Source organism: Sander lucioperca, chromosome 18, assembly GCF_008315115.2.
Source record: "Sander lucioperca isolate FBNREF2018 chromosome 18, SLUC_FBN_1.2, whole genome shotgun sequence".
NCBI classification, from domain to species: Eukaryota; Metazoa; Chordata; class Actinopteri; order Perciformes; family Percidae; genus Sander; species Sander lucioperca.
Window position 1 is genome coordinate 5,877,317 of NC_050190.1, and position 15,888 is coordinate 5,893,204.

General features: G+C 38.4%; 1 protein-coding gene across 2 annotated transcripts in view; it reads right to left on the reverse strand.

Moving 5' to 3' along the window:
* Positions 1 to 15,888, reverse strand: part of alk (ALK receptor tyrosine kinase) — a 393,824-nt gene that overhangs the window by 147,896 nt on the left and 230,040 nt on the right. For both annotated transcript variants that reach the window (XM_031321258.2, XM_031321259.2), the window contains exon 4: positions 5,831 to 6,035. In XM_031321258.2, coding sequence (XP_031177118.1) covers positions 5,831 to 6,035 — 205 coding nt within the window. The remainder of the gene's footprint in view (positions 1 to 5,830; positions 6,036 to 15,888) is intronic.

Genomic DNA, 15,888 nt, shown 5'->3' on the forward strand with positions numbered 1-15,888 from the left:
GTGACTATGCTTTTTGGCATAGCCTACAGACAGCTTTTGATTTGAAACCACTTTTTGTCGTTTTTCCAAGTTACGTCTCCGCCTTTTTGAAGCTCGTCGTTCTGAAGTTTCTTTAACACTCCAGTCTAAGAAACTTAATCTCCAGTAAATTTTCATCCATAAACTCAGGACTTTTTGATCAATCTAAAGAGTTTTCAACTGGCCAATTGAAATCTTTTTGAAATATATCAAACGGACTTTCACTCAAAGGAGACGTCTCAACTTTAAACTCAATTCATCAGTCCTGCCACAGCGTGTCTACTTCTACAGTAACTGCCAATTTCCAACGAAAGACTACACTGCCACGTGATCTGGGCACAGCTGTCAACGACGTGCCAATTCTGAGCGGTGCCAGAGAGCGGCACGGGAAAGGAATTTGCCAGGTCCCCCTAAAGACCACCTGCTCGGTGTCGGAGGCTGCAGCCCGTGAGTCGAGCTAGACTAAGTAAGACATGCGATACAGAATCTGCTGATGATATAAAAGTTGATGTCGCCTTCTCCTTAGAATTGAATAATCAACCTTCATCATTTTAAACTCCCGTTTTTCTTATTAGCTTTGAATCCATTTTCCCATCACAATTTTTTTTTATTCTGCTTCATACATTTTGTTATATGTTATGCTATTATTCAGATTATCTGATTAATAAACCCATTTCATTTAAGTCATTGTCTGTCCTATTGTTCATTAGTAGTATTTTGGGTCAATATACAGCTACTAATTATACGGCTTTCATTTGAGATTGATAAAATTATAACATTAATTGAGATATCATGAAACATGTGTGATTAAATTACGTTATACGCTAAATTTGACGATTTAATTCATTCAATTTGAGCGTCTTCGGCTCACATAAACTCAAAGTGGTGCCCTCTATTTCATGAGTGCAAAATTGTATTAATCCATAAATTGATTGATACAAATAAATTTGAAATTGATATTCTAAATTTAATAAATGTGTACTTCTTCACTGATTTAAACTACAATATCCTCTAGAACCCTGGTAATCCGTCAGAGAACACAAGGACAAACATTTTATTATTGAATGATCAAACAACAAAACTCACCTGGTTTGCGCCCATGAAAGCACTGCACTATATGTTCCCATACAGTGATTGTAGTCATAACCAGGGGTTAAATCGGATTTGGTATGCAACATGCCACAAACTATCTTGCGTTAAAGTTATAGTATTATTTTATGAAACCTAACAGGGTTCATATGCATTTTAACCAATACTTTTCCATGACTTTTTGACAAATTTCCATGACTATGTATTCCTGAAAACCTCAGTCGACATTATACAATAAGAATAAAAATCTGTGTTAAAATTTACCCTCAGAGGTTTAAAACAATAAAATGAATGACGATTTATGTGGTTCATAGTGGAATTCGTAATATCGCGAATATTCACCCCGAATACAACGTTGAGGTTAAGACGACGTGAAATACATTTTTTATTAAACAATTCTTTTTATTAATCACATATTATTATGCTGTGTTAAAAAAAATTCCATGACTTTTCCAAAACTTTCTGGGTCTTTTTATTTTTCCAAAACCTTTCCAGGCCTGGAATTACTTTTAATTAATTAATTATTATTTCTATTTTTCAAATTCCCAGAACCTGACCGAACCTTGTTTAAGCAAAATATCAGAGCAATTTACATTCTGTTATTTATTAAACCTGTCAGTTTCTGACCTATTTTTCTTCTTACCTTGCCATCTGTGCTGTCTTACTGACTGACAAGTGCACTGAGGTTGTTTCTTCTTCGTTTTATGGCAGGTGGCAACCAGCATGTATTACCACCACCTAGACTGAGGTCACTGATCTGCTAGGTACTGTAGCTTTAAAGGAAACCCATTGTCAGAAAAAAAGGAAACTAATGTCCGCAAGTTCTTACATCACCTCATTTAGGAGTAGGAGCCTTCTCATATTCCCTCTCCTCGCCCCCTTTTCGCACCCACCACCTTGATAGTGGGCGATAGCATCATTAGGAACATCCATTATTTTAATGCCACCACATGCTGTTTTCCTGGAGCCACAGTTCCGACGTTGCTTAACAAACTACCCAGGCTGCTGCACTCAATTCCTTCCTCCATAAACCGGGTCCTAGTCCACACTGGCCATAATCACACAGCTCGTCGGGAATATGAACGGATAAAAGACAATTTTAATAAACTTTTTAACCTTTTAAAAAGTTGTGGGAAATCTGTTTTTATCAGTGGTCCCTTACCAACGCTATCCCATGACTTCAGCCGGCTTCTTAGTCTCAACACCTGGCTTCAGTCCCCCTGTCATACCCAGAACTTTGGTTTCAAACAAACGCTCTGGCTGCCTATTCACATACCACCTCTCATCGTCCAACTGCATCCCTTCACTATGGTCAAACCATATTTTGTCATCAGGTCAACACAGCAATTCACAGCATGCCAATTTGCTCAACCTCTGTCCCCTTCCCCAGTCCTCCCAACTAATCCCAAAACAACGTCATCTGAAAATAGCCCTGCTCAACACTCGATCGCTAAGTAATAAAACTCTCATCCTGAATTAATTCATCACTGACAACAAACTGGACTTCCTCTACATCATCGAAACCTGGCACAAACCCCTGCCCCGTTCATTTTGATAGCCCTAATTTGTACATAAAACAAACAGGTCTTGGACATGCAACTAGTAAGAGTTAAAGGCATCTTTCTTCATTCTAACCTGCCTCATACACAGTTCATATTGATTTCTTTATTCTAATTTACAAGAAAAGTAATGCAGCAGTTGGCAATTATTCAACATGCTAAGTGTATCTACTGCAAACACACAGACGCATATGATGTCAGTGTTGAGGCAGCTTTTTATTCAATTTATGTGACTGTAAATTAAATAATTAGGTTATAGTGGCAAGAATCATCATTTTTACTTAGAGGGATTACAGCTGGTTCAATTAGAAATAAAAATGCAGCTGTGCTTTTGTCTCCAGCCAACTGTCTCCATTGTGTGGGACAACTTAAATCATGACCGTGACATTTACAATGAAGTCTTCTAATTGTCCATGTACATCAGTGTCTGGTAACTCAAAAAATTTGGGAGGACAGGAAGAAAACCAACCCCCAGCATTTAGTTATTTTATAAAAGTTGGCTACTTATCTCACCCTTCTTGTGTTCAACTGAATATTAAGCAAATTAATTTGCTTTGGTGCATTCACAAAAAATGGCTTACAAGATTTCTTATAAACAATCACTGCAGGCTCTGGTGTGTGTGTGTGTGTGTGTGTGTGTGTGTGTGTGTGTGTGTGTGTGTGTGTGTGATGTGTCACAGCTTAAGGTGCCCTTCCATGTGCAAACTAAATTAATGTGGAGATATACACAGATCGACACCACACATACTCCATGCATACACACATCTTGCAGCCCTTCCCCTCCTCTTCTCTAGTCTCTCTTTCACCGCAGACTGATACACTTGGGATGCTGACATTCAATGTGAGAGCCGACACTGTTTGATAAGTCAAGTCCCTCGCTGCCTGTGTTCAGAGGTCCTAAATATGCTTCGCTGATGATAAAACCACCGTATGATAAAATCTGAGGCATTGGTTTATGGGGAAGTGTAATAACTAAATACATTTTTACTTGCAAAGTGGTAAGAAGACAGATTCTCCTCACTATACTAGAACTTTAATCAGTCAAATTTGAGATATGGTTCACTGTATTTATATAGGGTTGAACTAGTTTGATGTGTTTCCTTAAAATTAAGGTTCAATTGAATAATAATAATAATAATAATAAGCATCATTTTTTTAGTCTAGCTGTCAAAAGAACTTGTAGAGGATAAAGCATCGAGAGTCACTGAGAATTGACTCAAAGATTGTTTTGCGCTTGGACAATTCCATCAGATGTGACGCAACATTAACGCAACGGAGCAGCTTTCAGGGGTTTCAAAGCGAGCGCTCCCTCAGTGACTGATGGCTGTAGTGGAGCTCCAGCTTGGACGCTTGTTTTGGAGTTAATCAGACACTTCTTGAATGAGGATTCGATAAAGAAAAACAACACAAAGTTGTTATAGGATCAGCAGCGTTTACTTGGGCATCCCAAATTTATTGATCCAGTTTTTCCATTACTAATGTTCATGTTAAGAAGAATCAATGATGAATGAATGGTTATGAATGGTTGTGTGGGCAGCTTCCAAATTGTGACTGGTTACACATACTTGTGGTAGGGACATTTTTGTTTTATTTGAATATGGCTGCTGTCTCTGCTTCAACCTTTGAGTCATTTGAATACAAAGTTTTACTAAAAATGAATAAAATTAAGTCTCACAAGTTTTAATCTTCAAGTAAGGAGGACCTTGTGAAATGACCACTCTGTACAAGGATGTTTTGTTTCCCTCTTGGGTTACCCTAGGCTAAATGTGTCCTGACTGATGAAATGTCCTGACTACTGAATTGGGCAAACATGTCAAAACACAGGATAAAAATTCTTAGGCAAGGGCACGGGTTGGCAATTAGTAAGCTGATTGATTCCTCCCATGTCCGCGGGTGGCTCTTCTTGCTTTTGTTATTGCCCCCTCTTTTTATGATATGAGCGTCCTCCCGTCGGAGTAGAAATGTGGAGAGTTTGGCTGAGCCGGTCTCCGAACGACAGAGATGGCGTGGGTGGATGACAGCCTCTGACTACAAATGAGAGCACACAAACACTCTAATCCATCACCCATGTAATGAGCACGTCCCTGCTATGCTCCCTTAAGAAGACACACCATTCGCATAAACACCCGCACACAAACGCACATTCACTCCCACACACAGAGAGCAAGAAAAGAAAAGAGCGATGCATAAAGCATTGCATTCATATGATTTCAATGCCCTTAAGATATTACACACACAAGCAGCATGATACATGTCCGTGGCCGTGTGCAGAGAGTTACTTTTTGTATTCTGAACATTACACATAAAAATCAAAGGACAGCCATGCTAATAAAAGCTGGCCACACATACTGGGTGCAATTTTTTTCCAGTCTCTGCAAAACGATTCCCATTTATCGCCATAGGTGCAGCCAAAGAGAACAAAATGGAGATATTCCAGATATTCAACTGACGTACATTGCTGGGATAAAGCCTGAAAATAAAGCCTGAGAGATGCGCCAGATGTCCCTCCCCTCTCACTATCTCTGCAATTGGGGCTTAGCGCCGCCCAGGACGGTTGTGATTGTTTTAAAGAAATACAAACAAGTTAGAGCGTTTCAGACCCCTATCCCAGAATAGATAGGCAGTGTAGCCAGACCATACTCTGATAGGTCTGGCAATACAAAACTATCCAGAATGTAACTTAGAAGATAAACCTTTGAACTAAGTATTATCTAGTGGTTGGTCTGACCAGAGACAGACATCTATTCATGAGTCACCCTGTTGCTCTCAGTGTAAGACACAGATCACTGCAAAGCCTACAATAAAAAAGCCAAAATGACAGGAGCACAGACCTGGTGAGGTTGACTCTGCTGAATGTTTTCCATCTTGGCCCCTAATGAAACACATTTACACTGGTTTGGGAACAGAGTATTCACGATATAGCTCTTGGCTGGCAGGCAAGTGTGCACGTATACAGGACTCAGTGAACCTGACCATGATGCTTCGAAATCCCATAAAACAAAGCTGGTGCTAAGAGAAATGTTACAAGTGGATAGTCATGACTATCAGGCGTGAATGCACAGGGCCATCAACTTCCTGCTTGCTTATTCTCTTTAAACAAATCAATCAGGGGTTTCACAGTCTTCTAGTGTAATATACTGTATGTGTATGAAACAAGTGCTTACCCTGTGATGCGTGGCAGTGTGTCAGTTGAGAAGAGGGCAAGTGGCGGTTTGTCCCGCTCTATGAGCCATATGGTGTACTGCCCACTTTGCTTGGGGTGGAGGAACACAGCCATGTCTAGGCCACAGAGACCCTGGCCCCCCCACAGCCAAGGACTCAGCACCCAGGGGCCGCCAAAGGCTGAGCTGTTCACCCAGAGGAACTGACCTGAGGGAGAGACACAAACAAACTGTCAAACACAGAGCAGTGACACAGACAAGGTGTACTAGGAAGAAACATAGAAGGTCACTGGGTTAGAGACTTATAAGTCGACATTATACAGTAAGAATAAAAATCTGTGTTAAAGTTTACCCTCAGAGGTTTAACAATAAAATGAATGACTTTATATGGTTCATAGCGGGAGTCGTAATATCATGCCCCGAATAGAACGGTGAGCTTAGGACGACGTGAAATACATTTATTAATCACATATTATTATATGGTGTTAAGAAAAAAATTCCATGACTTTTCCAAAACTTTCTGGGTCTTTTTATGTTTCCAAAACCTTTCCAGGCCTGGAATTTGCATTTTTTTAAATTCCATAACTTTTCAAAATTATTAAATTTTCAAGATTTTTTCAAAACGTATGAACCCTGTACAGTATGTACAAAATCCAGATGAGTGATGGGCTATGATTTCAAATAGTTTTGAGGCAATGGCTGAGAGTAGCACTTGATTAAATAAAGTTGCTTTGAAAAAGAGCAGTCAATAACATCCCTTGCACACACAAAAAGGAAAGAGGGTGTAGCGGGTGAAAAATCAAAGCAGTTTTTTCTGACTTTGATATGAAGTTCCATTTCAAAACTATAGCAGAAAGTTCATTAAAAGCTGGAAGTGTGTGTGTGTGTGTGTGTGTGTGTGTGTGTGTGTGTGTGTGTGTGTGTGTGTGTGTGTGTGTGTGTGTGGTGGGAAAGAATCTCAACTTTAAAGGAAGAAAATCCATGTTTAGTATGCTCAGTTAAGAAAAGTAGCGTTGATGAAGCTAAGATATCAAAAATCTTGCAGAATTGATGAAAAAATATACAATCGGATTTAAAGGGGTAATACATCATTCTATTTGAAATAAACGTCTCTAGAGGATTTCATTGTAGACATGGGCAGGATACGTTTTTACTCCCTCCTTTTATCCTTCCCTGATATCGAATGCTTTCCCTTATCCCATGATAGGTTGCTGAAAAACTGGTGAATTTGGAGGCCTTCAAATTGGAGTGCTCCAGTTAAGCCTCATTTGCACTCCCTTCCACATTTGAATACTTCATACACAAAGGGTCCAGACCATTTGGCAAGGACAGTCCGAGTGCTTACAACAAGTTTGCCGGCAATGTGGACTGCATGCATTAACTAAACACCCAGCAGCGATTTAATATAAAGGCCTTAAGACTTAGTCTGGAAGAGCTCTGGGCCTGAAGGCAGAAACCTATTAACTCTAGTTTCCTAGTCCAAATAAGATGAAGAAATACCTGCTTGGTAGCAATTATCAGCAGGGTACACATTATAACAGCAACTGCAGAGGAAATACTGTAATTCCATTAGATTTCTGCCTCAGCTTCACCTGTTAATTATGCTGCCTAACAGAGCTTGATGCCCTCATTTACTGCACCACAAGGCCTGGTTCATCTGACTGTCTGTCCCAATCTGCATGGTGCAACATGATCATTGGTCGGGGGTTTAGGCAGTATAGACAGAAATGATCACTCAACAGCTTCTTTTAAAACCAGCTTTGCATACAAAAAATGGAATGGAAATGCATGCTGTGGATGACACCTGTCTCTATGTTTAGTTTCTTTGAGTGTTGTCTTTAATGACAACCTGTGGGGATCCAGTGTAAGTAAACCCATCCAATAATCTATTCTATATCAGGACTTAAAACTATGAAAATGAAACCTTTCCTAAAAATTATTCAAAATGGAAAAGATCTTTACTAAAAATTATTGCAAGACTCTGTCTCTGACAGTCTTGTAATCCACACCAGCAATTCTACTCTTTGCCTGTTTTGCTACAGTTAATGGACTCTGTTGGATGCAATTTCTCATTTATCTGTGAAGTTTAGACTTCATCAACAGTGTTTATAAAATGGCACTTGATTATTGCCCCTTCGAGGAAGTAGGTAATAACAAACAAAAGAAAGCAGAAACATTTCAATCCAAAGTGATAGTTGTCTCCTGTATCAAGCTTGTAAACACTTTTCTCGCTCTCTGTGCGGTTACAGATTCAATGAACTGAGGCTCTTGTTGATAGCATACCAAATCAGGCCAACTGTGAGAGCAGAATTCCCTCAGATAATACAAATGCAGCTAAAAGGCCTGAGAGAAGGAGAAAAAACAAACTTGAAATTGTATTCAAATCCTCTTATAACATTAAGCATTTACCCAAGGCCAGCACATGCTTTTTGAGGTCCCAACAATTTGACTGCCTCACATTTTAATTTACAACCTATTCATTGGCGCAACATAGCGACAGCTTCCACTGCAGAGAGATGCTGTAAAAGAATTGTTGTTGTTTTTCTTTAAAAGGATTTTCTCACACAGAAATTTCCATTTTAAACCTGCAATAATTGATTGTTTTGGCCAGCGGAAACACACTTGACATTTCATCTTTTAAGTTGATATTGTGGACTTCTTAGTAAACAGTTGCGTATTTACATATCCAGCAGTTACGGAGCATCATTAGCATTCGTCATGTTTCTGGTCTCCTGATGAATGCAAGTCCAATAATTACTCTCTTTTAGCTCAGTTTTTGGACTCTACCAACTCTTGAGGGAAATTTTGCAGCCAAATGCACCACTATGTTTATATCTAATGTCTCTAACTGTGTCTGTCTGTTGTTTGCTGCTGGTAGTTTTCCAGAGCTTTTTCTTTGAAAACAACACCTAGCAGTAAGAGTGAACCAGAATAGTTAAGTTGTGGGACTATTAAATGTGAAATGTTCATTAAATAATTAGAAAAGCAGGTAGCGTGTAGGCTACAGATAACAGCTACAAAGCCAGGTGTTTTTGTTTTTGTAACCACCAATCATGGGATAAGCAATTAAAAAAAGTACAAGCAAATTGTGCATAATTACTAAATAATATTGGCTTATGTCAAAAAAGAAAAATGGTACTAATCTGAATAACTTAATAACACCAGACGATTACAGAAGTGTTACTGCTGTGAATGCGACTCACTCTCAGCTGCATGTCAGTGATGAAGCAAAGAAACCATGACGTGGAACATTGCATGAAAGACTTGATTCATATGGGTCATTTCACATGATTTTAGTGTGTGCTGTGCTTTTCTTTTAAAAATGGAATACTTTATTGTGAGAATTGATTGCGATAGCGGTAGAGAGAGAGGGTGAATAGCGTGCAGATACTAACTGAATAACATCAAAATTAGGGATTGTTTGATTGAAAATTGCATGTACGTTTGGATACGGCCTCATCGTCCATTTAGACATGGTACAACAAATAATGTGAAGACAGATATTTAGACCCAATTTACCCCCTTTCTGAAAATGCAAGTTAGAATTTTTTGAAATTCTTTCTCACTAAAAGGGCAAAAAAAAGACAAAAAAGGAATTCAGTGATTGTAAAGGACTTCATCAAACCATCTAGAAATAGACTATCCAGCCCTGCACAATTCTAATGTGGTCAACTAAATGTGTATTCAGACTTCGGACACATTTAATTGTACAGCGCTGCATAACTAGAAACCAGAGAAAAGCTTTGGTAACCACTGGAGTCATAAATACTATTCACTCTTCTGCCACAAGGACAAGTCCCATGGCTGCTGTAGCATTACAAAGTGAACTGACATTGTCTCCATGAAAATTGCATGCAGACCTGAATGTGCGCAGAGAAATGTCAAGATGTGGCTTATTTTTTCCATAAATGTTGGAATCCGTGTAAATGGTCCATTGTTTCTGTATTGCATATTTAGCAGTGCAGATGAAACGCTGAGGATTACAGCGCTCTGTAATGACTCTGCCTTCCTTTCACCTGCGTGCAAACACTTGTAATAGTAGTATTTTCTTTACTATATTACTGTTTACTCTTTAATGCTCACCTAATCAAATTGACGTTATGGTGTTCATCTTCAATTTAATACATAAGGTGATTCATGTTGGAATTTCCTCAGGGTTCCAAAATGATATATTACTTAAGATGGAATTATGAGGCTGCAGTGTGTTTGTTGTGCAGTAGTTAGTCCCAGGAACTATGCCAAATGTGCCAATCATGTTCATTTTTGTTATTTCTGCTGCTTTTGTTTTATTCCAAGGCACTCAGCCACATCAGGACCACCGGTTTGAATAATTTACTTCTGCTTTTTGTTGTCAGCAACTGAACACCCGGAAGACCTGATGTTTCTGTGGCCTCGCTGAGCACTGACAAAAAGATCTCGATGTCAACAGCAACATGACCACAGAGCAGGAGAGTGGAGGGCACCAAGCACCAAAGTTCAGCAGGGTGCTCGCTGGGGAAAAAAAAGGAGTTGTTGTACAGCACTCAGGAGCAAGTGTATCATGAGGGCACTAGTCCACCACCTCAACCTACAAAACCCATGCTGTAATACTAAAATGTCAACACTCCAGAAACAAACGGATTAGAAAATGAAAATAACTGAGCACAGTATTGTAGCAGCAAACCTTGAAATCTGAATTTCTTGTCCTTGATATCCAACAATGATTTGGCACAAGTTGGTTGTACTGCAGTTATGACTAGAGCTCGACCGATATATCGGCAGGCCGATATTATTGGCCGATATTAGGTATTTTCCAAACTATCGGTATCGGCATTTATAATGGCCAATAAATTAATATTTAAAAAATAAAAACGGACGAAACACCCTTCAACCATGTTTTGAGTGTTGGCGTTGCGTAGTTTGTCCACCAGAAGGCGCTCTACAACGTCCCTGTTGGCAACACACTTTGATTTTTTTTGTTATTGTGTTTTTGTTCAAAGGACTTTAAGTTTCATATCTTAAGTTTGTATTTTTATACATTTTATTTATCAGAACTTTAATATATTTTGATGATCCTCTGTTCTGTTGTGACAATAAAACAAACAAGTTCATTTTTAAACTGCATTATCATATTATTTTAGTGAGGACTCATACATAACTACAAATAACTAGTGTTAGGGAAATCTGTTTGTTTTGTTACGCGTTTCTGGAATTGTTTTTTTAAATATATATCGGCCGATATATCAGAATATTAGATTTTTAAATCACCAAATACTTGTATCGATATCGGCCTTAAAAATCCTTTATCGGTCGGGCTCTAGTTATGACTTCACTGCAAGAAAAAAAAAATGTCCGTTTTGTGATAAATTACCAAAAAGAGTTGGATTTAAAGTAAGTGTTTAACATATGAGGGACCACTTAGCGGCCTGATAGTTGTGTGTGAGGTTTGCTATTTTGCAATGTCTGTGTTCCACTATTACTCCTCGTTTATACTCACTGTATTTTAGCCACTAGTATTTAATCAGATGTCTGAATGGCTATGTTTGCAGTACGCTCCCCTCTCTGATCCCATTATTAAAGCCCAAGAAGTCAGTATCTGGTTTAATGACTAGTGAATTAGACTGAAAAATAAAACCGCAATTCAAACCTCCACTACTTCACATGTCAGACAGGCCGCTGTCCTCTGCTAATTATCCTGGTTAAAATTAACCAAATATTCTAGCTGTCCCTCAATTTCTGTGCTTCTGTTCTCATAATTCCATTCCTGCTTAAAAAGGGCAGCTGTTACTTTAGCATGTGCAGTAGTTATTTTGTTTTTAATATACACTTGTCAACCAAATATATCAAGGCAACCAGATTACATTAAAAACATTTAAATAACTGTAGTTTTTGAAGCAATGCTCATGGTAACATATACTTGATGAATACCTTTTTTATTGCAGTAGTAATTATATCCAATGAGGATATAATTTTATAACAGGAAACAAACTCTTCAACTAGATGCATTAATAGACATGATGACATTGTGATATGGAACTCCTCATTAAAGGCACAGGTGTCTGAAAAACTATATAAACAGTTATAACATTTCCTGCGGTCTTGGTATTATGTGAACTAATAGTTTACTTATTAAAACATTACTACTGCCTTAGGGTTACTGCCTTTGTTTTTCAGTGTTTTGAACAACATATGAATACATCTCTGAGATATTTCTGTGTTAGAAATATAAATGATTTGACTCTTACCATCAAAGACACAGGTCTTTGATGCAGTTAAATACTACTTCAACAGACAATAATACTCCTACCCCCAACCACTAAAATTTGTTTCACAGCAGCCGCATCAATTCTTGTGTTGATGATGCCTCGAGCAGCTTTCAACCAGTCGGAGCACAATTTATTAATCACTTCCCTTGAAAACAAAACAGATCAAAAGAACTGTTGGACCATGGTTTTTATCCTTTAAATGCATCTTACATACAATGTATTTTTTTCTCTGTCAAAAGATTTAATAATACATTTTTAAGCCAAATAACAAATATATTCTCCATATTTAAGGATCCCATTGTTATGAATTAATTAAACCCCAAACTGTTTCATTCTCACAGACATGTCCTACTGTGCTGCCAAACAAATTTTGCACTGTTGGTACAAAGCGCCTATAGATTATATTGTGTATTTAATACATTCAATTTAAGTTTTAAATTAAAGCATTAAATTCACCAGTGCGTGCTATACTGACCAAGAAAGCGATGTTCTCCTGCTTGTGGAGCCATGCCGGCAGTGCCTACATGTACCAGGATGCATTGCGCGCAAGCTACTGATAATCAGACAATGTGGAATTTATTGCTTCAATCGACTACATCTACCATCAACACTGATTGGACATCCACTTAAAAGTGAAAATTGCTTTTTTAAAAAGGTACAACATGTAACATTTCTGCATTAAAATGTCTAAAAACGACCATACCTATGTTATATATTTTTTTGAGTAGTGTAGTTACACTATCCCAAATGTTTCCACGAAATGTCAAACCCAGAGAAATCTGTTATTTTATTTTCAGACATGGGACGTTTCCTTCAGTCGCCCGTCAGTGGCGTCATATAACCTTTCACCATCTAGTTACTCTTAACTTCCGTCAAAACACCGGCACCCAGATGATATGTTCAGGAGTAATTTTAAATCATACAATGTCACAGTAAAAAATACTTCCACAAGGCATCATTTTGTGATTCATTACATGCCACTTTGTAACACAGTAATACAGCAGAGATCTTATTTATTGATACATATCAACATCGATCCAGCTTAACGTTACTACAATGTGCTGGCTGACAAGTAGCTTAGCTAACGTTAATGCTAATGCTTGGTGGGTAACATTATAGGGTTACAACATCATTCAACACGCTCATAAAGTTATTAGTAGTATGATTGCTTCGACCACGGATAAAAGCAGCACTGGGCTAACCCACGAATAAGTTCACTAGTAACGTTAACGTTAGCTGTATAGATAGATGACTAATCTAATGCTAATTTAGCCAGCTAGCACACCCCGGTCTGTCTGCCTAACTCCCCTGGCACAAAGACCCTTCATTTGGGATTAGAGCTGACAACAGCCCCGGGACATATAGCTAGCTAGTTACCGTTAGCCCCTAGCCAGCCATTATCATTACAGCAATCCATATCTGGCCAGCACTTACATAACTTCAGTGCCATGTGCTAACGACGCTAACGGCAGTTTAATGAAGCCTCGGGAAACAGGCCAGGCATCAGAGTTGCAACAGCAGCCATCCACAACGTTAGCTACGTCTCTGTTAGCACTACCGGTGTTCGTGCCAAAAATCTCCTCCCTGCCGAATTTCTCCCCCTTCACGTTTAGCTGTCTTTACGGTTAGCTAAATTAACCCGACAAAAGGTGGGTTAAGCACCAAAACGAATAGTTAAGATTACATAAAAATGTGAAGGGGGAGATCATTCTGGGCAGCTGCACCGCTGGCTAATGTTAGCTTGCTGGCTCACTAGCTAACTGGTCAGCTACCAATACAGATCGAATCAAGAAAAACGTAATTATGTTGGGGAAAATGCAGCTATTTTATTAGAATGACATGAATAAACTTGAATGGGTACACTCGTCCGTGAACAGATGACAACTAACCAGCGATGTGTTTAACAATAAAAAATACAACTCCCATAATTCCACGCAACTTCTCAACGTCATCAAAAGTCTGCATTTACAATCCATTGTTTTGGTTGAGAGACCCCTAGTGGCAGAAAGTTACATATTGTACGTTTAAGTGAGTGATCTGTAGTTTATTACAGTTCAAAATGTCTAATCTATATTGACAGTGCCATTGATTTAATATTTACTTACAGATAAGATTTTGAAAGGCGCTTACAACAAAATAATCATGCACAGTCTGGAGAAAGTGGTAGCTACTGTCTCTCAACCATGCACGCATCAGTCTAATCCTAAAACATGGAAACAACAGTGGGCAGAATAATACGGATACATAATAAAAGAGCAGACAAAACATTGACAAAGAAACTATTTAGCTCACATCAAAGATAGACGATTATTTGGACCCTAACTCAAGTTAGTAATGTGTGTGTGGAATTTTTATCATTAATAGACCTAAATCTGAAAGGGTTTTCATTGTTCTTTGTCTTCAGTAGAAAAGAGTTCCAAATAAAAAACTGTCCAAAGCAAGGACTAGCAGTTGTTTGGCAAATACAAAATATAATTTTCACAATGTATCACAATAACTTTTGTAATGATTTAGGAACTTAATAGAAAGTTGTGATTTATACTGTCTGCAGTGGGTTATTGCTAATGTTTCTATTAATGCGGACCAGAGAGACGGAGAGGCAGATTGACCCAGGGACGTGGCGTTCAGACAGTGGACTGTAAACACTAGGGGTGGGAAAAATAATCGATTCTTAGATGCATCGCGATTCTCTCTAGAACGATTCAATTATTGATTCTGATAAGTGAAAGAGGATGGGATAATGGACAACAACTTAGAGTTTAGGCAAGAGTACAGAAAAAAAACACAAAAATGGCCAAAAGGAAAAAAAAATGTAATTTTGTATATATACACATGATCTAATAAGACATACATAAAATAATTAGGCAAACACATAAGCTGTTCATCTACTTTATCACATTACATCTGACCACATCATGTTTCATGTTCTAAGAAGCCAATTATCCACCTTTAAACATGACTGAGCCTCTTACATGGAAGTTTACTGTGAGAGAAGGTGACTTTCACAAGCATGTTTAAGGCTTAAGCATGGAATGACTACAAAACACAAACCTCAGTAGACAACACATTTCATTAAAACTTGTGTGTGACAAATACTGTATATGTCAAAATCTAAGCTTTGTTTAGCTGCTTTGTCTAGGAAGTGATTAGCAAACTCTGAGTAGCAAACTCAGATTTATATGTATATTTTTAAAAATCATGCATGGAAATGTACATAAAAAAATTGTTGCATCGAGATGCATCGATTATCGGTTTAGAATCGAATCGTTGGCCTCTGAATCGGAATCAAATTGAATCGTGAGGTGCCAATCGATTCCCACCCCTAGTAAACACTATGTTATGTCACCAGCACCAAGCAAAGTAAACAAGCAAGTCAACAGAGAGCCTTAGCAGTGATTTAAAGAGGGTTAGTGGTGACTTCAGCCTGAGGGACAATGTGTCTGGGCCCAGCAAGCTGACTGATTAAGTGGCCTTGTTTATAGATAGAGCTGATAGAAATGCTGCCAAAAGGTCTCTCCCAAATGAGAGAATGACGCCATGGGCCATCCGCTGGGCTGCCAGTCACTGCTTAGCTGTGTTCGTTTGCAAAAGGTGCACAGGAGAAGTAAACACAAATGCAGATTGTGGATAATTGAAAGTGGATGATTGTGTCATTTCAGTTTTTTACTTGCATATATATTTACCACTGTCAAAAGCTACTACTGTCATTACTAATACCGCAGGTTTGTCTTACCTTGAGTCAACGGCTTCCACTGTTTTGTAAAATCCAGTTTGTTGCATTAAAAAACATCTTTTCATTTGAAACGTACTGCGTGT